Source organism: Lynx canadensis, chromosome B1, assembly GCF_007474595.2.
Source record: "Lynx canadensis isolate LIC74 chromosome B1, mLynCan4.pri.v2, whole genome shotgun sequence".
Taxonomy (NCBI): domain Eukaryota; kingdom Metazoa; phylum Chordata; class Mammalia; order Carnivora; family Felidae; genus Lynx; species Lynx canadensis.
This window is the reverse complement of record NC_044306.2, coordinates 132,896,562-132,917,561: the sequence shown is the minus strand read 5'-3', so window position 1 is coordinate 132,917,561 and position 21,000 is coordinate 132,896,562. Positions and strand designations below refer to the sequence as shown.

Genomic DNA, 21,000 nt, shown 5'->3' with positions numbered 1-21,000 from the left:
ACATCTAGATTTGTCTGATTATTTCTACCTTTTTCTGTATCTCCAGTACACTGGCTGTTAGATCTAGGGTCTTGGTTAGATTTAATGAGGTTTTTGAAACAAACAGTGCATTCAGCCCAAGGAAGTTCATTCTTATGTTTTATTAAACATAGGTAAGTAGTGATAACAAGCTAGTTTTAAGTTTCTTGGATTTTTTTTACAATGCTGAGAGGTATGTGTGTGTTTCCTTAAAATAAGCTTCTTGGGCTAACAACGGGCTTGAACTCCTGCCCCTGTGATTGAGTCACATACTCTACCAATTGAGCCATCCGGGCGCTCCTAGAGATGTTTTTTTGGTTGTTGTTTTTTTTTTTTTTTTTAATTTTTTAAAAATGTTTTTGAGACAGAGAGCAAGTGGGGAGGGGCAGAGAGAGAGAGGGAGAGAGAGAATCCCAAGCATGCCCTGACACGGGGCACAATGTCATGGTTGGGGAATCGAGCCTCGCATTGGGCTTTGCACTAGCGGCATAGAGCCTGCTTTGGATTATCTGTCTCCCTCTGTCTCTGCCCCTCCTCCATGTGTGATCTCTCTCAAAAATAAACATTAAAAAAAAAAAAGATGTAAAAACTCATACTGGATGTGAGAAAAGAGTTGTGTAATTGTGAATAATTCTTAAATCTGGTTTTAAGACAGCATGCTATTATATCTGGGCAAAAAAAAAAAAAATGACTAATCTTGTTGGTTTTTTTCCCCAGGAATTAATTAGATCATGGTTTTGTTACATTCGAGGGATTGTTTTTTCTAGGTTGTTAAATTCTTAAAATTTCATTGCACTTGTAGTTACTGAAAAGTATTACAAATGAGTTTTTGTAACTGATACATACAACAGTGTTCCATCAGTTTGGGAAACTGTTGACCACTTTTTTACCTGTAAGAATCCATGAGAAATTACATGCTAAAAAGTACTTACCTTTGTGTCCCTCAGAGGAGTACTGGGCATCTCTGCAGGAACCTGCTTTCAGCAGGCTGGTCCAGATGTTTAAAGGAGCCATCACTGCTCAACTGCATTACTGGACTGAAAGCTCTGAGGACAACTGTCATGTTAAGGCTCTCCTAGAAATGCTGAGAAAGCTGTACAGGGTAAGGATTCTCTTAGACATTGACAGATTTTTATTTTGCAGTAAAAATTCCGTTGGTTTCAGCTGGCCTGAATCTTAAGCAGACTCCTGAAACATGGCATTTATATTACTGTTTAAAGTTTTGTTTTCTGTGAGTTAAGTCCTGCATATACAGGAGTGTATACACTTACCTATGTGCAATTTGAAGTAATAAAACAGATGTTAGTGTAACTGCTGCCCATGTTAAAAAAGAAAACATTTTCAGTACTTTAGAAATGTCTGTGTGTCTTACACCTCCACACCTGGAGATTTGTACCTCCAAAATCCTGGATTTTGGGTTAATCATTCCCTTTATGGTTTTAGTACCGTATATGTCTTGAGAGACTATGTTGTTTAATTTTGCTATTTTTGAAATGTATCTGAGTGAAATGTACACTTACTACATAACATTTTGCTTTGTACATTTATCCCAATTAGTATTTATGGATGCATTTCATTTTCACTCCTACATTGTGGTCCATATCGCGAATCTTAGCATAATTATCCATTCCAGAATTAAGGGAGGTATGTAATGGTCACAGTTTTGGGGGGAGGGGTGCTTCTTCTATGAGAAAAGATGCTGCTGTATATATTTTCATACACATACCTTGACATTCATGGGTCAAAGTTTGGTTTGTACACTCCATACCTAGTTTTGGCATTGATAGGTTGTAGGGTATGTATGTGTTCTTTATTGATAGTGACAAACTGTCTTCCAAAATGGTTGGACTAATTTAAATCCTTTCCAAGTCACGATGAGAGTACCTGTTGCTCCAAGTCTGGTTTTAAAATTTAGAAAATATTTTCAGTATTAAATGATATCAAATTATGATTTTAACTCAATTTCCCTGGTTCTAATGCATTAGAGCATGTTGTCATGTTTATAATTGCAATATTTGTTTCTTGTGTCAAAGGTCTGTGTGACTTTCATTCAGTTTAAATGTATTTGACTTTTTTTAAATTGCTTATAGGGGTTCTTTTTATGTTGTAAATCAGTCCTTTGTCAATTGTATGTGTTGCAAATGTCATATCCCAGTTTGTAGCTTGGCTTTTCACTTTGTGGTGTTTTCTTTTTTTTTATCAACCCCCATTCTTAATCTTTTTTTAAATGTTTGTTTATTTTGAGAGAGAGAGCATGTGCATGTGGAGGGGCAGTGGGGAGAAAGAGAGGGAGAGAGTCCCAGGCAGGCTACGCACTGTCAGCACAGAGCCCAATGTGGGGCTCACTCTCATGAAAAGTGAGATCATGACCTGAGCCGAAATCAAGAGTCAGACACTTAACCAACTGAGCCACCCAGACACCCCAACCACGTTCTTAATTTTAATACAGATAAATTTGATAATCTAGTCTTTTATAGTTTTTACTCTTTGTGTCTTATTCTAAGCTTTTTTTTTCTTCCAAGTTTTTAAATTATTACCATAAATCAGGAGGTTTTTGTGGAAAGGACCAGAGAGTAGTAAGTATTTTAGACTTTGTTAGGCATATCTGTTATAGCTACAACTATTACACTCTGCGGTAACATCATGAAAGCAGCCATAGGCAATACAAAAATGAATGCGTGGGTGACCTCTGGGTGGCTCAGTAGTTTGAGCATCCAACTTCGGATCAGTTCATGATCTCAGTTTGTGAGTTGAGCCCCGTGTCAGGCTCTGTGCTGACAGCTCAGTCTTGAGCCTGCTTCGAATTCTGTGTCTCTGTCTCTCTCTGCCCCTCCCCTGCTTACTCTTTGTCTCTTTCTCTCTCTCAAAAATAAATAAACGTCAAAAAAATTATTTAAAAAAATTTAAAAAGAGTGGGTGAGGCTGTGTTCCAATAAGATTTTGGCCTGAAAGCTGCTCTAGATAGTCTTGTAACAGAAGTGACAGTTGGAGAGGTTAAACAGAGTCCCATATAACTATGTCTAATATTTAAAAGGTTAGAAACCTGGCCAAAAAACTGGAATAAATATACTCTGAAATAAAATATTCTCTACCCACCCACCTTGATAAATAAACCTTCCTAATGACTGGGGAGGATTTAAATTTAGAAATCTTGGACTCCTTATGGAGTTTTTCACTGAAAGGTGGAGAGGTTCAAGGCAGATGCCTCCATATGTCCTCTTCTTTTCCTCCCTTGGTTTTGTCCCACACTAGAGGTATCATGTACCCACATGTGGCCATATGTCCACAACCCATACGTCTGCATTCCGTCCCTGCCTCCATGACAGCTGCACCTTAGCCACCTTTGGAGCACCAGAACCTAGGACTGTGCTCACCTGTAATACAGTCTACTCTCCAGAAATCACGCAGGGGAAGAGGCCTGTGCATGTAGTCAGGGCCCCTTGCTCTGCAGACTTCTTATCTTAGTTTTACTTTTTTGAGAAAAGGCTTGGCTGGAGGAAGGCCAGGGCAAGGACCTATAAGTCATGGATCCAGAGCAGAAAGCCACTCATATCCAGGTCTAAAGGGAGTATTGATTTTGGCTTTGCCTTTCAGAATTTGGTGTTTGATCCAATTGGAAATTTATGTTAAACTTACATTTTATTATTTTCCATATGAAAATAATTACCAAGCATCCCTTACTGAAATCCTGTCCTTTCCCTGCTGATAGGCAATGCAAACAAACAAACAAACAGAACTCTTACTGGGAATTTGATTGGAGTTGCATTGAATCTACATTTCACTTTGGGGAGAATTGATCTCTTTACTATTATGAATTTTCATGGTGTCTGTTTCTTCCACTTATTAGATAGTCTTTAAAGTCTTTCAAAAAAATTGTGTTATTTTACTATGAAAGTCTGGGATATGTTTAGCTAAATCTGTTTCACTATATTTAGTTTTTTTTTTATTTTATAGATGGTGTCTTTTAAAAATTATATTATCTGTTGGTTTGTAGGGATGCATTAGTTTTTGAATATTTTTTTATAGCCAGCAAATTTGATAAATTTTCACATTCTTATCTAGTAATTTACCTGTAGGTTCTCTTGTATTTCCTGTGCATGCAATCATGTATTTGAGAAAAATACTTTTTTTTTCTTTCTAATTCACATACATTTTATTTCTTTCCTTTGCCATGTTGCATTGGCTAAGCCTTCGTGTACCTTGGTACAGTCCCTGTTGAATAGAAGTGTTGGTCATAATAGGTTCCTTATCTTGTGATTTTATTTATTTTTAAGTATTTTATTAAAACAATTTTTTTATATGTTTATTTATTTTGGAGAGAGAGAGAGAGACCACATGAGTGGGGGAGGAGGAGCAGAAAGAAAGGGGGACAGAGCATCCAAAGCAGGCTCTGTACTGACAGCAGAGAGCCCAATGTGGGGCTCAAAACCACGAACTGTGAGATCATGACCTGAGCCAAAGTTGGACACTTAATGACTGAGCCATCCGGGTGCCCCTAAGTATTTTAAGTTATCTCTGTATCCAGCGTGAGGCTTGAACCCCAAGATCAAGAGTCACATGCTCCACTGACTGAGCCAGCCAGGTGCCCCTTGTTTGTGATTTTAAAGGAAAAATTTGAATATCACTATTAAATAGAATGTTTAGGGTTTTTGAAAATAACCTATCAAGGATGTTCTTAAATTGTTACCATTTTAAATCCAAACAAATGTTGACTTCCTCCCTTCCTACTGAAATTCCAGTTTATATGTTAGACCATCTCACTCTGTCTTCCATGTCTCTTAACCTTTCTGTCCTATTTTCTGTCTCTGATTGCATCCCATTCTGGATGATTTCTTCAGCCATATCTTTCCATGAATTCTCTTTTCAGTAATTTTGCCTGCTAATAAAACTGCCCTTTGAATTTTTATTTCAAGTAATTAGTGTTTTTCACTTGCAGAAGTTTTTCACTTGCAGAATTGTTTTTTTGAAACTTTTTATTCTTGGTCATTATTTATGGTATCTTCATCTTGCCTTTATCTTCAGGCTTCCATTTTTCCTTAATTAAATCTCTAGAAGTTATACCTTTGGTATGTGAAGTCTTTACAGGCCAGCTTTGTCCTCTCTTGCTTCTGTTGAATCTTCCTTACTGCGCCTTCGTTATTGTGTGTTTTATGACTCTGTGTGTGCGTGTGTGTGCGTGTGTGTGTGTGTGTGTGTGTGTGTGTGTTCATGTTCATGTTCCTTGGAACATTATCTTTTGGAATTCTTTGAGAGCTGTTTCTCCAGGGAGAATTCGCTTCTGCCAGGAGACACCACTTTGGTTTGGTACTACTTTCTTCCTTTTTTTTCTTTTCTTTTGTTTTTTTTTTTTAAGTAATCTCTATACCCAGTGCAGGGCTTGAACCCACAACCTCAAGATCAAGAGTCGCACACTCCACTGACTGTGCCAGCCAGGCACCCCTTGACATGTTTTTTTAATGCATTTAGTTTCACCACTTAAATTTAAACTTTTGGTTTCTCTTGGAAACCGAAATTTAAACTTTTAAATTTAAACTTTCGGTTTCTCTTGGAAAACTAAAGCATTTAGGAAAAGGGGTCTGATACTGTTATTGTTTTTTTCAGGTGAGACATGAATTCTGCAATTTGGTAGTCTCCTCTATACCTTACTGTCTTACACTCAGCAGGCCTCATTTGTTAAGACACCATCAAGATCCTGTAGGTATTACATCTGTGATGCCTGGTTTAATCCAATCCCCGTTCAATAAATCAATACAGTTGAGCCCAAAGAAGTGAAAAGAGTTGCTCAAGTAACTTAAAAACAACTTAACCACTTGGCAGTTTGGTAATACTTTAAATTAAATTCTTGATTTGAAGCTCTTTAGATCTCTAGGTATGGTGTGAATGCAGTGTGTGAATTTTCAGGAAAGTCCTTTTGTGAGTGCAAATACTGTAGGTGATATTTTTTCCACAGCTTGGCACCGTTTTAACTAGCTGCAGTTCCCTTCATGGGCTTGAGTCAAGGTGTGGGGGGGGGGGGGTTGATGTAGGAATGGAGGAAAGAGCCTGTTCATTTCTAGTTTACCTTCACTGTGATGGTTTAGCCCTTTTGGATCCCAGATTTATGAGGTGGTGTTCTATTATTGGCTCTATAATTTGAACAGTCTGGGTTTTGTCTCCTCTCTCCAAAGCCCCAGCCATTGCAAACCGAAGTTCAGGTCACCAGTTCTGGCAAATGTTTTCAAGGCAAATGCCACCTTCACTTTGTTTTTGATGTGATTATTTCATATTTACTTACAGTATTAGTGTTGAATTAAAAATATTTGTTCACACTTTCTCCTGTATTTCTGGTTGTTTTCAGTGAATCAAGGTAGCTAATCTGTCATACTGCTAAACAAAAAGAATTCTGCCACACTGCTAAAAAGCAGTGCCTATCCTTGACTATCTTTAGAAGTTTTATACAAAAGAGAAAGATTAGTAAAAGAAAATAATTTGGGTTTTGCAAACTTGAGAAATTTACTGAAGAGCTCAGGGAAAATGTATTCTAATGAGCTTTTTTCACTTAAAAAAGAGAATCCTGGGGCATGTGGGTGGCTCAGTTGATTAAGTGTCCGGCTTCAGCTCAGGTCATGATCTCACAGCTTGTGGGTTTGAGCCCTGCATCAGGCTCTGTACTGACAGCTCAGAGTCTGGAGCCTGCTTCGGATTCTGTATCTCTGTCTCTCTCTGCCCCTTCCCTGCTCACGCTGTGTCTCTCTCTTTTTCAAAAGTAAACATTAAAAAATTTTTAAAAAAATGCTGAGAAATACTGAACACCAAAAGAAATCGTCAAGGGATCTTGCTTTATCCTTTTGACTCTGACAGTGACATCAGATTGTCACTACCTACCCCCCCCCCCCCCAACCTCAAAAGGGAGACTGCAAGAAACCACAAGGATAAAGCAGTCACTTTTTCCATAATTGGGCATGTTAAGGCTGTTGACTGTGGAAGGCTGAGATCAGCAGGATCCAGAGGACCGTATTCACGGTTGAAACAGCTTCACAATGCTTTCGGTGTTGGTACTGGGAGGCTTGGATCATTTGGGGTCTGGGCCAGGATCAGTAAGAATATTCCAGGTGAATGGTCTTAGCTTACACAGCTAAGAGGGGCTTTTAGAAGACCTGTTGAGAATTAGTCATTTAGGCTAGGACTGTGTCCAACCAGGTCACTCGACATGATGGTCACTCATGTCGAAAGCATCTAGTGTTATTATGAGTGACTGCACTGACTGATGGTTAGCACTATTCCGGGTTCCCATGTACATGTCAAAATAAATAACTCTGGTCATCTTAAGGGATGGAAGACTGCAAAATTCCCCTATGTGTTCAGGAGGGGAATGTTCCACATATGCCTTGCCAGAGGGGAACATCTGTAAATGGTATGCTGTTAAGCTGTGAAGAATATGGCCTAAAATTGGGCCTCAAGACTACTTTGGATTCATACTGCAGTGTATTTTTCTTTGGACCTAAAATTCTTTACAACATTTCTATGAATTAAAAGTAAGTAGGAGTTATCATATCATCAATTTCTGCTATTACAGGTATTCTTCATGTTCCTGAAAATGTGGGGCTTTGTCAGTGGAGGAATTGGATAGAACTTTATTCTGCTCATTGAAAGACTATGTAATTTATTTATTCTGCTAATCTAATTAATAGCCCTAAAGCAAAATTGTCTTCATTTATAAAACTTTCTCACGGGCCGTATTTTATTTAAGGTAAACCAGGCTAAATGTCAACTGCCCGAAAATATTTTCAAAATAAACGAACTTACACAATGGCTTGATTTTTATGGGGATGCATATAGAAGGTCTTCTTGGAGAGTGAACAACTTGGTAAGTATGGCATGTTTCTTTTTTGCTTTTATTTTTATTTTTTTAAAGATTTAATTTTTTTAAAAGTGATCTATACCTAGTGTGGGACTCGAACTCACAACCCTCAGATCGAGTCACAGGCTCCACTGACTGAGCCAGCCAGGTGCCAAAGTATGGCACGTTTAAAGGAGGAAAGTTGACCATCATTGAGTTAATATAGGTATTTGTGCTATAACATTGTGCATGAGTTTCCAAATATCCTTGTATTCTGCAGAATTGCTCAGTAGGAATAACGGGACTTCTAGGAAAAGCAAGACAGACCCCTCAAAACCAATGCAGTTTTGTAGAACCTTAATGGAAAAGTGGTTGCTACCTTAAATCATGTGGCGCAGCCACAGGCAGGCAGCTTGTGGAGAGTGCCAGAAGAGTATGAATTGCACAAGACAAAAGGGTGGGATTCTATCCACACTCCTAAGTAGAGGACTGGTGATGTGGAGCTCACATAGATGCAAGTGGGGCTCTGCCTGTAGGTACAGGGCAGCATGCCTCATCAGGAGCCAGCAGGACAGGGCTGCAGCCTTGTCGGTTGCTCCAGGTAGAAATACTCCTTTTTTATTTTCTTAAAATAAAGCTAATGAGCTGTTGCTGCCAGTTCAACAGCTGACCTGAGGTTTTCTCCTTCTGTCTGAAGGCTGTAATTGTGCTGCTAGCACAGACTGGCAGAAATCCTGTATGAGCTCCTCAGCTATCCACATTCTATTATTCCCCTGTTTACTAAATGCATCTGAACTAATTTGCATTTCAGAAGTGCAGATTGTAGCAGAACATATTCTTTGGGAAAACATCTGGAGTTTATAATTAATTGCTAAATTAAATGAGTGCTGATAATACTAGGTTTATATACCTTTCATTGATATATACAAAACATTTTCATAGAATTTTATATATTTAAGTACTGCTGACCAGCAATTTGGATTGCTTTGGCTGTAAGAACTGAGACCACAAACTACCAGGGGTTTAAGGATGTGAGCTAAGGTATAAGATTTCTCTGTCCTTTGATTTGTCAGAATTCTCGTCATTTCTATTTTTAGGACACTTCAGTAGACACTCCGTATCCTGTCATATTCAGTCATTTTCCGTTTATCTTTAATATTTTGTCGAAAATCAAACTACTATATGCAGATTCACTTTTAAAAATACAGGTATGTATGTCTTTGTCTTTGTCTTTATTAAATTAAATGATAAATGCCTTCATAAGTATACAGTATTTTAGGGGTTGATAAGGGAGCTACCCACTGGTAAGACCAATGGTTGTAACATTCATGGAGCTTAGACTAATAAAGATGGCAAGAAAGACGGTCATCATTTGGATTGGCTTGGCCTTGAGGCACATTAAGGCCTCAGTAGTGAAGGGTAGTGGATGGGCAGCTGACCTAATTTGTAGGGCTTTTACTTGAGGTTGGAGCCTCTCTACAGGTCTTCTGAATGGGACTTAGAGAGGCATAGCAGACTTGGGTTTGATTGGGATTAGCACCAGTATTTAAGGAGGCCCAGTCTAATAATAGTAATAGTAATAATAATAATAATAAAAACATAGCAGTGGGAATACAGGTGACAGGATTCTTGAAATGCAGACACACATAAATGGATGATACTCTGATGATACCATGATAAAGGTTTGTAAAAATATCCCCTTTTCAGTGAACTATCATCAGGTGAGTTGGTTCTGTTTGTCAGCATATCTGGAAAAGTGATTTTGAATTTAAAACTGGACAATTGAAAATGCCTAGGGAGGGGAGCCTGGGTGGTTCAGTCGGTTAAGTATCTGACTCTTGATATTAGCTCAGGTCATGATCTCACGGTTTGTGAGAAGGAACCCCTCATTGTGTTCTGTGCTGATAGCATGGAGTCTGCTTGGGATCCTCTCTCACCCTCTCTCTCTATCACTCCCCCACTTGTGTGCGCACTCTGTCTCAAAATAAATATTAAAATAAAAATTTTTAAATATTAAAAATATTTAAAAAAAGAAAACGCTTAGGGAAGTTTAAGTGCCCAAGAGCCTTAGTTCTTATCACTTTTATATATGCATCCGTGTATGTATATATATGAGTAATATTTAAATGTATGTCATAAAAGTAGATACTTCTACATAATGAAGTTAACCATTATAAAACAAAATAGGAAATTGATTTATGAGTATGACCATTAATGAACTATTTAACAGGAAAATGAAAGGAAAAAGATACAAGAACTTTTTTTTTCATTTTTTTCAACTCTTGTAGCTGTTCTCTCCTAATTTTTATTTATTTTTTTAAGAAAGAGCGAGAGTGTGAACAAGGGAGAGGGACAGAAGGAGAGAGAGAAAGAGAGAGAATATTAAGCAGACTCCATGCTCAGCACCAGTGTGGGGCTCCATCCCACGACCCTGGGATCAGGTTTGACCTGAGCCAAAATCAAGAGTTGAGCTCAACCGACTGAGCCACCTAGGGTGCCCCTCTCCTAATTTTAAACAGGCCTCCAGTAATAATTTTATGGAACTGATATTTGATTGTTGTTTCGTGAAGAGCCTTAGACTTTAATGATCTCAAATTGCCATTTGGTCAGATAGATAGTCTTTGTGTGTGTGTGTGTGTGTGTGTGTGTGTGTGTGTGTCCTGTCTCTCTTGCTGTCTCCTATATAACTTCTTAGATCATCTTTAAAATCTCTTGTTGGGTTTTCCTCTGAGATTAGGATGACTTCAGAGAGGTCTCTCATACCTGAACTTTTCCTGCAGCATGCTTGCTTGCTTTCTTTTTCTATTTTTTTTTTTTAAATCTTATTTTAGAGAGCACACAAGCATGGGAGAGGGACAGAGGGAGAGCGAGAGAACCCTGAACAGCCTCCATGCTGAGCACATAGCCTGACACGGGGCTCGATCCCACAACCCTGGGATCATGACCTGAGCCGACATTAGTTGGGCACTCAATCGACTGAGACACCCTGGTGCCCCACCTGCTTTCTTTCTAAGCTACTGAGATTCTTTTCCAAGTGAGAATGTTCTGTTCAGCATACTGCTTTAGTATCTGCTAATTCTTCTCTTAGCCTAATCATGGTAATTAGCTTTGGTAACCTGAAGTATTAATAATTGTGTTTGCAGGATAAAGTGGACCAATAGAGCCCACAGTTGGTCACTTCCCTGCTGACCCTGGTTGGCTCCACAAAGCTTTTCATTCCTTTGGTGTTTCTTCTGGTTACTGAGTGTGAATACTGAATGTATAGCTTCTCTCCAGTGGCATATGAAAACAAAGCTCTTTTCATAAATGTTTGTGATGTGCACTCATGATAAATTGAACCAGTTTATTCCCGTTTGTAAATTCCTACTTAGAGCAAATGGTGAAATGAAGTGAAACATTGGTTTTCCTAGGAGAAAAAATTTAGAGCTTGTATGCGGCTGGCCGGAGTTGTGGAACACGGAAGGTCCGAATTATCTTTGTTGCCTACATTCAATCTGACAGTCAGAAGGAATCACTTGATTGAGGATGTTTTGAGTCACCTAAATCAGTTTGAGAATGAAGATCTGAGGAGGGAGTTAATGGTAAAGTATAATTCTCAATATTTTTGCTGCAGAGAGAAGGAAGATCTAAAAAGATGTAACCGTGGTTCTTCCAGAGAAGAAATTACTTTATTTTTATTTTTATTTATTTTTATTTTTATTTTTATTTTTATTTAATAAACTCCTTTACAAAGGAGCTCCTAAAGGGCTTCCCTGACCAGGGGTCCTTGAATCTTCAGTCTCTCAGAGACGACAGCTGGAGTTAGAAGCTTATAGTTGGGAACTTGCTTTGTCAGACAAGACCAGGTTATTGAGCTTGTCCTGAACTTTGCCTTTGGACCACTTCTTCTTTTTGGCCTTGCCCCATATTTGTTCACTGGGTCTTTGTCTTTTTTTGGCTGGCTTTCCAGCATCTTTCTTCTTGTTATCTTTGGGCAGCTGTGAGGAAAAGGGGGAATGCAGCCAGGTCACAAGGCAGCCCCACGCTCCCCCTGTCACTGCACTTCCCACCCCACCCCCCCCCCCCCGCCTCGCCTGAGAGGAACTGCTTCTACATATTCTCCACATAGATCGTTAAAAAAAATCTAAGACTCATTATGCGAATTTTACCTGTGCCAGCCAGCCAGTCCACAGAATTATTTAAGTTCCACTTTTATATTTCATCCATTTTATTTATTTATTTTTTAAATATTTTTATTTATTTTTGAGACAGAGAGCATGAGCAGGGGAGGGGCAGAGAGAGAGGGAGACACAGAATCTGAAGCAGGCTCCAGGCTCCAAGCTGTCAGCACAGAGCCCAACACGGGGCTTGAACCCACAGACCGTGAGATCATGACCTGAGCTGAAGTCAGACGCTAAACCAACTGAGCCACCCAGGCGCCCCGTATTTCATACGTTTAAAAAACTTAGGTAACATTTGATGAGCAGCGACCACTTTCCAGACTGTGTGAGGCATTTTGTATGTTATCCTATTTAATCTTTCCGAGAATCTTAAGGAGAAAACAGAGGCTTTGTGACATTAAGGAGCTTGTCCACAGGAGGGAGCAGAGGATTTGATACCTGGCCTTACACAGATTTTAAATAACTCACTGAGGTTTTGAAACTTGGATCTGTAGAAAATGGAAGAGACATTCATCCAAACAAACCAGTAAAAGCTGTGGGTGAAGTGCCAGTGGAATATCCTGACAGAAATGTTAAGTAGGCCTTCAGATAGGAGTGTGTGTCAGTCAGGAGAGAAGATAGGATGAGAGTGGATTTGAAGGTTAAATGCCTGTAAGTGATATGTGAAGTTTTAAAGAGAAATCAAACATCCAGGGAAAGAGCAAAAAGAACAGAAATAGCACAGAAGCACAGGCATTTCTGGTGTTAAAGCAGCAGGAAAAAGAAGAGAGAAGTAAAAACCCAATTAATGCTTTTTAAGAGAAAGCAAGGGAGAAGAGGGTATGAAGAAAGAAGAGGTGATCAGTAGGTTAAAATGAGTTCATAAAATCAAGGAGAGGAGACGCGAGAACAAGTCCCTGGAATTGGGGGTTCACAGGTTCCAGGTCCTCTTGGAGAGAGCATTTAAGCAGAGAAATAGGTTTGGAAGCTGGTGTACACAATTCTCCAGAATATAGCAACCGTAGAAGCCAGGATTGTCTATATTGAAGACAAGGAATGTTGAGATTTTTCTTCTTCTTTTAAGAATAAGGGAGACCTTACCACATTTGTACACCAAAGTGAGGGATTCCAAGAAGGAAAGGCAGGAATGAGCGAGTAATCGGAGAAGTAAAGGAGGATTATGACAGAATCATCCTAGGGAGGAATTGGTGTCAACAGGTGCCTTCTCAGGGAGTAAACAACCAAGCCAATAAATATCTTATGTGTGCTCTGGTTTTTCAGTTTTTTGAAAATTTTTTTATTTCTTTGTTTTTTCATTATGCTCGAGATACTTTATTATATAATAATGATGCCCATTGAGGTGAGATTAGTAGCTAAAGAAGGCTGGCTCTGAGACTTGACAGACCCAGGATTAAATGGAGGCTGCACCTCTTAGCTGTGTGTCACGTTGGGGAAGTTATTTAAATTATTGAAGCTTTAACTCTCAACAATAGCCAAATTATGGAAAGAGCCTAAATGTCCATCAACTGATGAATGGATAAAGAAATTGTGGTTTATATACACAATGGAGTACTACGTGGCAATGAGAAAGAACGAAATATGGCCCTTTGTAGCAACGTGGATGGAACTGGAGAGTGTGATGCTAAGTGAAATAAGCCATACAGAGAAAGGCAGATACCATATGGTTTCACTCTTATGTGGATCCTGAGAAACTTAACAGAAACCCATGGGGGAGGGGAAGGAAAAAAAAAAAAAAAGAGGTTAGAGTGGGAGAGAGCCAAAGCATAAGAGACTGTTAAAAACTGAGAACAAACTGAGGGTTGATGGGGGGTGGGAGGGAGGGGAGGGTGGGTGATGGGTATTGAGGAGGGCACCTTTTGGGATGAGCACTGGGTGTTGTATGGAAATCAATTTGACAATAAATTTCATATATTGAAAAAAAAAAGTACCAAGAGGAAAAATAAATAAATAAATTCTTGAAGCTTTATCACCTCATAGAATTAGTGGGAAGATTAAATATGGTAATACCATGTTGTTCACCAAATAGTTGGGTCTACAGATCATGTTCACTGTAGCTTTTTTTTTTAAGTTTTATAAAGCAGTCTCTGTACCCAATAAGAGGCTTAAACTCAGGACCCCAACATCAAGAGTCACAATCTCTTCCAGCTGAACAGTCGGACACCCCTTACTGTAACTATTATTAAATGAGCTTTAATACATAGCAATACAGAGCCCTGGAAGTGATGTGTTACTTGTTCTGTTTCCTCAGGTTTCATTTAGTGGAGAAATTGGGCTTGACTCTGGAGGAGTCAAGGTAGAATTTTTCCACTGTCTGTTTGAGGAGATGACCCGTCCAGAATATGGGATGTTCACATATCCTGAGGAGGCTTCCTACATGTGGTTTCCTGTCAGGGTAAGTCTTCTCTTTGCTTATGGTTATCATGACAGCAAATGCATATCACATAGCATTGAAAATTAGGTTGTCTAGACTGTTTCATTTTAGGAGAGGAATTACTGGTACATAGAATTATGGAGATAATCTTCAATTTTAGTAAGGTGATGATTTTCTTTAAAATAGAGTCTCTTTTTCGCTGGGTTCCTATTTCTGACTACACAGGAAAATTTAAGCAGTATTTGTTATTAACCATTTATAGAATGTATAGATAAAAAAGAACCCTTCCTTTCTCAGGCATTCTTTTTTTTTTTTGTTCAGTTCTGTTTTTCCCAATGAATTTGAAGGCAATGGCTGTGAAAAGAAATTGAGAAAACTTCAGTTTGTATAATTCTATTTCTGTTCCTGTGGCAGAGATTGAAATTGACTTAATGACTGTACATAAACTCTAAATATTGTTACGGCAAGTTTTTTTATTTTAATTGGTGATTTGATTTTGTGAAAGGGTGAAAAGATGTACCTAATATAAAAATTTTGTTTTACTTGTAAAAATTATAACACATTAGGTTTTTTGTTTTTTGTTTTTTTCTCTTTGCAGCCTAAGTTTGAGAAGAAGAGATATTTCTTCTTTGGGGTTCTGTGTGGACTTTCTCTGTTCAATTTCAATGTTGCCAACATCCCTTTTCCACTGGCCCTGTTTAAGAAACTGTTGAACCAGGCGCCATCACTGGAAGACTTAAAAGAACTTAGCCCTGTTTTGGGAAAGTAAGTAAACATAGTTCTTTTTCTAGAACTCCATATAATATATATTCAGATATAGGCATACCTTTTACTATTTTGTTGTGCTTCACAGTTACTAGCAATTTTTTACAAATTGAAGGCTTGTGGCAACCCATGTCAAGGCATTTTTCCAACAGCATTTGCTGACTTTGTGTCTCTGTGTCACATTTTGGTAATGTTCGTAGTATTTCAAAATTTTCCATTATATTTGTTATGGTGATATGTGATCAGCAACTAAAACTTGATGAGAACTCAGAGGATAGTTACACTTTTATCAATAAAGTATTTTTAAATTAAGGTATGCACATTGTTTTTTTAGATATAATGCTGTTGAATACTTAATAGAATACAGTATATGTGCAAACATAACTTTTATATGCACTGAGAAAACAAATAATCCTTTTGACTTACTCTGTTGGGATAATTGCTTTATTATGGTGGTCTTGAACCAAACTACAGTATCTCCAAGGTGTTCCTGTAAATATTTAAACACACACACCCTAATAGTATTTTCATGTTCAACATTGTAGGTACTTTTTTTTTTTTTTTGAGACAGAGAGAGCAAGAGCAGGCAAGGGGCAGAGAGAAAGAGAGGGAGAGAGAACCCCAAGCAGGCTCCACACTGCACAGAGCCCAGTGTGGGCTCAATCCCAGGACATTCCACTAGCTGAGCCACCCAGGCACCCCCATTGTAGATACTTTAAATCAATTTTAATTTTGGAAAGAATTGTTGGATAATAATTGAACTTTCTAAAATGAAGACAAGTTGATTTTCCTCCTCTCCTCAGTGCTTGCATTAATCTTTGCACTTTACTTGTGTAGAAACAGTCACGGACAGAGCATAAGTTATACCATGGTGCGAAATCTGCAAGTGATGTTTATTTTAAATCTCATTTCATATCATCACCTTAAAATGAAAACTTATTTCTAAGTTAAAAAGCCAAGCTACCACCTCACAAAAAAATACTGGTAAGAGAAAGGGGTAATAGCCCCGCTGTATAAAGTGTTCCTATACATCCATAAGAAAAATTGGCAAAGTATACAAGAAGACAACCCACACAAAAAAAATTTAGAATGGCTTAATCTCCCCAGTCATCCTAGAATACAGATTGAAATCAGAGGCTGATTTGTGCTTTAGACTGACAGATTGAAATACTGATGCTGTATAGTGTTTGTGAGGATTTGGGAAAAGGTTTGTTCTAATTTCAGGTATTAATAGCGGACATGTAAATTGGTGGTTCCTTTTCAGAGAACAGTATGGTAGTACTTAATCTGAATCAAAAATGTGTTTGCCTCTTTGACTTAGCAGTTGTACTTCTAGGCATTTTACTTTCAGAAATAATACAACCATGCAAGGATTTTTCCATACAGATGTGTATTGTATTACATAGTCCATAATGCGTGGAATACCTGAATGTTTTTTCAGTAAAGAAATTCTGTATTTTTGACTTATTTATGCAATGGAATCCTATGTAGATTTTCAAAAGCATGAGAATAGTAGTATGGTCCTATTATTGTTAGTATCCCCGTTTCACAGATGAGGAAACTGAAACGGATAGGTTAGGTAACTTGTCCCAGACTCCATAATGACAAAACCATGAAATTGAACATAGTCTGTCTCCAGCATCCAACTTTAAAAAAAAATTTTTTTTTTTAATATTTGTTATTTATTTTTGAGAGACAGAGCACACGGTCACAAGCCAGGGAGGGGCACAGAGAGAGGGAGAGAAGAATCCCAAGCAGGCTCCATGCCATCAGAGCAGAGCCTGATGCAGGGCTCAGACTCATGAACTGTGAGATCATGACCTGAGCCAAAACGAAGAGTAGGACACTTAACCAATTGAGCCACTCAAGTGCTCCCGTCATCCAACTGTTAATCACTATACTAATTATACTATTGATAAGGAAAAAGTATCAAAAGTACAAGATTTGGAGAGGAGGAAATAAATGTATTATTTTTTCCTAGAACAATGAAAATGATGTAATAATACTAATGCCTAAGAAGACTTAATAAACTTAAAACACATCAACATTAGTACATGTAAAGATCATTATATCGGTATACATGTTTTTCACACTTTTAGGTCTAAAGACTTAAAAAGTATTGAAGACCCCAAAGAGCTTATCCATATGTTGGTTGTATTTGTCAGTATTTACAGTATTAGAAATTAAAGGTGATAAATGTTTTAAATAGAGGATACATAAACATTCATTCTATTAGCTATCACATAATATAGCCTCTGGAAAACTGCCTTCTATACTTAAGACAGAATGTGAAAAAAGTGAGTAATATTTTGGTATGATTATGAAAATAGTTTTGACCTCATAGGTCACTTGTGAAGTCCTTAGAGATTTCCAGAAGTTTCTGGTCTGGGTCACACATGGAAAGCCACTGATCTTGGTATTCAGTGAAACTCCAGTTTTAATCTCAGCAGGCTTTCCATGAAATTTCACAAACTGATTATAACATGTATATGGATGAGCAGAAGGCCAAGAACCGCTAGCAGAAAAAGGCGAATAGGGATAGGGAACTTGGCCTACCAGATATTAAGAATTTTTAGAAAGCTGTATTAGGACAGCACAGTAGGAGTGCAGGTCAGAAACTGACCCATGCACCTATGGAACTTGTTAGAGGTAGCATACCAGATTAATGGGAACAGGAGTATCGTCAGTTCAAGCATATGGGAAAAAATGAGAGCTGATAACCTTATGCCATGTACAAAAATCAACTTCGTGTGGATGAAGGACTTAAATATTAAATGCAAACATGTTGAAAATATGGACAGATCCCTTTCTCACCATTGCAGTTTTAATTAAGACATAAAAATAAAAAGTACTAACATTAAAGGAAAGATTAATAGGTGTAACTTCAATAAGATGAAAGAATTTATCTGTTCTTCATGAGATCCCTTAACAAAAGGGGAAAACGGCACCCTGCAAACTGGTATTTGTAACCCAGTTTGGGGGTGGTAGAAAAATGGGATAGGGGAGGTATCCCATATAAGTAGGTATAAGATATTAGCACTATTTTAGTTTTAGTTTTGGAGGCAGCTTCCTTGGTATTCATAAACAGTGTACTGTAGAGGAGACTTTCATCAGCACATCTTACCTACTACTGCTAGTCTCAGGGTTCATTGACAGTAATGTCTGAACTTTACATCCCTTATGCCTGCTACATTGGGTGCTTAGTAAATGTTAGTTGAATGAATAAATGAGTGAATGAGCAAATATGATGAGATATACAACTTTAAAAATATGTGTGAGGTACCATAGGACAAGAGAGGATGGAGACACAAAAAGACTGGCTGCTATCCATCCTAATATAACCTATATTCACACAGATGCCTTGAAACAGTTAAGGTGATCAAATTTGTCTGTCTTAAGCTTGATGATAATTGGGACAGTAGATGCAGAGAACATTCTGTGACCTTCTCATACCTCAGATTTCCTAAGTGATCCCTGATATTTAGAAAGAGGGTATTTATTCTGTAAGCGAAGTTCAAATTTTAAGTAAAGATAACGCTGATTTGAATGAGTTTGGGTATCAGTTACATACATGATCAGTTCTGGGGCACCTGGGTGGCTCAGTAGTTTGGGTGTCTGGCTCTTGATTTCAGCTGAAGTCATGATCTCATGGTGGATCCGATCCCCACATTGGGCTCTGTGCTGATGTTGGCGGAGCCTGCTTGAGATTTTCTGTCTCCCTCTTTCTCTGCCCCTTCCCTGCTCACATGTGCATGCTCTCTCTCTCTCAAAAATAAACAAACATTAAAAAAAATAAAAATAGACTTTCTCTTAAAAAAATACATTATCAATCCTCTAAATAGAAACCTACAATCACTGGGTAAAGGAAGTAAGGATGGAAGGAAGAGAACTTACAGAATTGCAAATACTCATAAACTTCACACTTGTAGTTGGTGTCTGGCTATCAGTACACAGAGAAATGGGCAGTGTTAATTAACTAACTCCTTGACCTCCCACCTTCCGAATAGTCATGCACTTGACATTTATTTTAGATGATCTATCTAGTGATTGATTATTGACTTTTAAATAACAAAATTATTTGTTCTTTAGGAGTTTGCAAACACTTCTGGATGATGAAGGTGATGACTTTGGAGAAGTATTTTATATATATTTTAATGTGAGTAAACTGTAAGAGTTGGCTTCATTTAATCTGATTACCCTTTTACATATTTATCTAGGCATGTCACTCTTTAACAAAATAACAGACTTCTGAATTAGTGCAGAAGGGTTTTTTTTCCTCATTTTTTATGTCCTGGGCATATCAGTTAGATTTTACTATGTAACAAACAACAGCTAAATTTGGTGGCTTAAAACAAACAATTCATTGAATTTCTGGAGTGAATTGACTGCTGAGCTGGATGGTTCACACTGGCCTTGGCTTGAATACCTAGTTGTTGGCTGGTTTGTGGGGTATGGGCTGGAACAGCTTTTCTGTTCTAGGGGTTTCTTATTCCCCAGTAGGCTGGTTGAGGTATCCTTACAGAATTGTCTCAGGATTACAAAGAGGTGCAAGCCTCAACATACAAGCTTCTTTTTAAGCTTTTACTTCTGTCAGATCCCATTGGCCACAGTACCTCACATGGCCACACCCAGCTTCAAGAGCTGAAGATAAAAACTTCTCTTGATCGAGGTGGGCAGGGAGTATTGCAAAGTCACACTGCAAAGAGGCTTGAATACCAGGCTGGGAAGAATTTGTGGCCATGTTTGCAAATCTACCATGTAGGTCTATACTACATAAAATGATTACTGAGATACGGCAATTTGCCAGTTTTTTTCAGTATGATAAGCTAAAATAGATGATTCTATAAAAATTTGTTTTTCATTCTTCATGATAAAGATAATTTTTCATGTGTTCATACCTTGCTAGTTTTTATGACTAAAATATATAGTTTTACAAGATATTAAGGAAAAGAGGTATGTTTCAAAGTCTTTTTATTGATAATAGATTGTTTAGGATTATTCTGGAGATATCTGAGTTTATTTGTGATTACAGGTGCACTGGGACAAAAATGATGTAGACTTAATTCCTAATGGAAGATGCATAATTGTTGACCAGACTAACAAGTAGGTACAGAGAAGTGAAATACTTGTTTTGTTTATATAATTTTCCATTCCAAATTTATCATTTTTTAATAAGGCAGAGAGTTGGTGTGTGTTGTGTGTATGTGTGTGTCTCCTGGAGTTTATATTCTGGTAAGGAAGGAAATGGCTTTCTCAGAGAGGCCTTCCCTTATCTTTTGTCTCTACTTTTTCTTTTCGTATCACCATTACCTACCTTTTGGGTTTATTTGTTTACTATCTGTATTTCCCCCACTACCATGAGCTCCATGAAGGTAGGCACTAGTCATGTTCATCCTTGTATATCTGGTACCTAGAGTGGTCTACAGTGGTGCCTGGTCTGGAGCAGTACTTAGTATCTGTTAATATTATTAGATATTACGGTGGTATCTTGAGTTCTCAACACCTTATAGGATGCTATTTTAAAGCCACAGTTTGGGATTATAGAATGTTCCATTGATAGTTGGTCAGAGAGGCAGAGGGATACCGCCAAGTGAGCATTATGGTGTAAGCCAACTAGTTTTCTTTAATCTTTTTTTTTACAGAGTACAAGTGGGAGAGGGGCAGAGAGAGAGAGAAAGGGATACACAGAAACGGAAGCAGGATCCAGGCTCTGAGCTGTCAGCACAGAGCCTGACGTGGGACTCAAACCCACGAACTATGTAATCATGATGGGAGCCAAAGTCGGATGCTTATCCATCTGAGCCACCCAGGCACCCCTAGTTTTCTTTAATCTTTTAATCTTTATCTTTAAAAGAGAACTTTGTATT

The 21,000-nt window shown here is 38.1% G+C and overlaps 1 protein-coding gene across 1 annotated transcript in view; it reads left to right on the top strand.

The window, feature by feature from the left end:
- HERC5 (HECT and RLD domain containing E3 ubiquitin protein ligase 5) overlaps positions 1-21,000 on the top strand; it is a 46,309-nt gene that overhangs the window by 22,786 nt on the left and 2,523 nt on the right. Inside the window, exons 13-20 of the mRNA XM_030313451.2 lie at positions 966-1,120; positions 7,748-7,864; positions 8,935-9,045; positions 11,248-11,418; positions 14,246-14,389; positions 14,967-15,133; positions 19,223-19,289; positions 20,166-20,236. Of these exons, the coding sequence (XP_030169311.1) occupies positions 966-1,120; positions 7,748-7,864; positions 8,935-9,045; positions 11,248-11,418; positions 14,246-14,389; positions 14,967-15,133; positions 19,223-19,289; positions 20,166-20,236 (1,003 nt within the window). The remainder of the gene's footprint in view (positions 1-965; positions 1,121-7,747; positions 7,865-8,934; positions 9,046-11,247; positions 11,419-14,245; positions 14,390-14,966; positions 15,134-19,222; positions 19,290-20,165; positions 20,237-21,000) is intronic.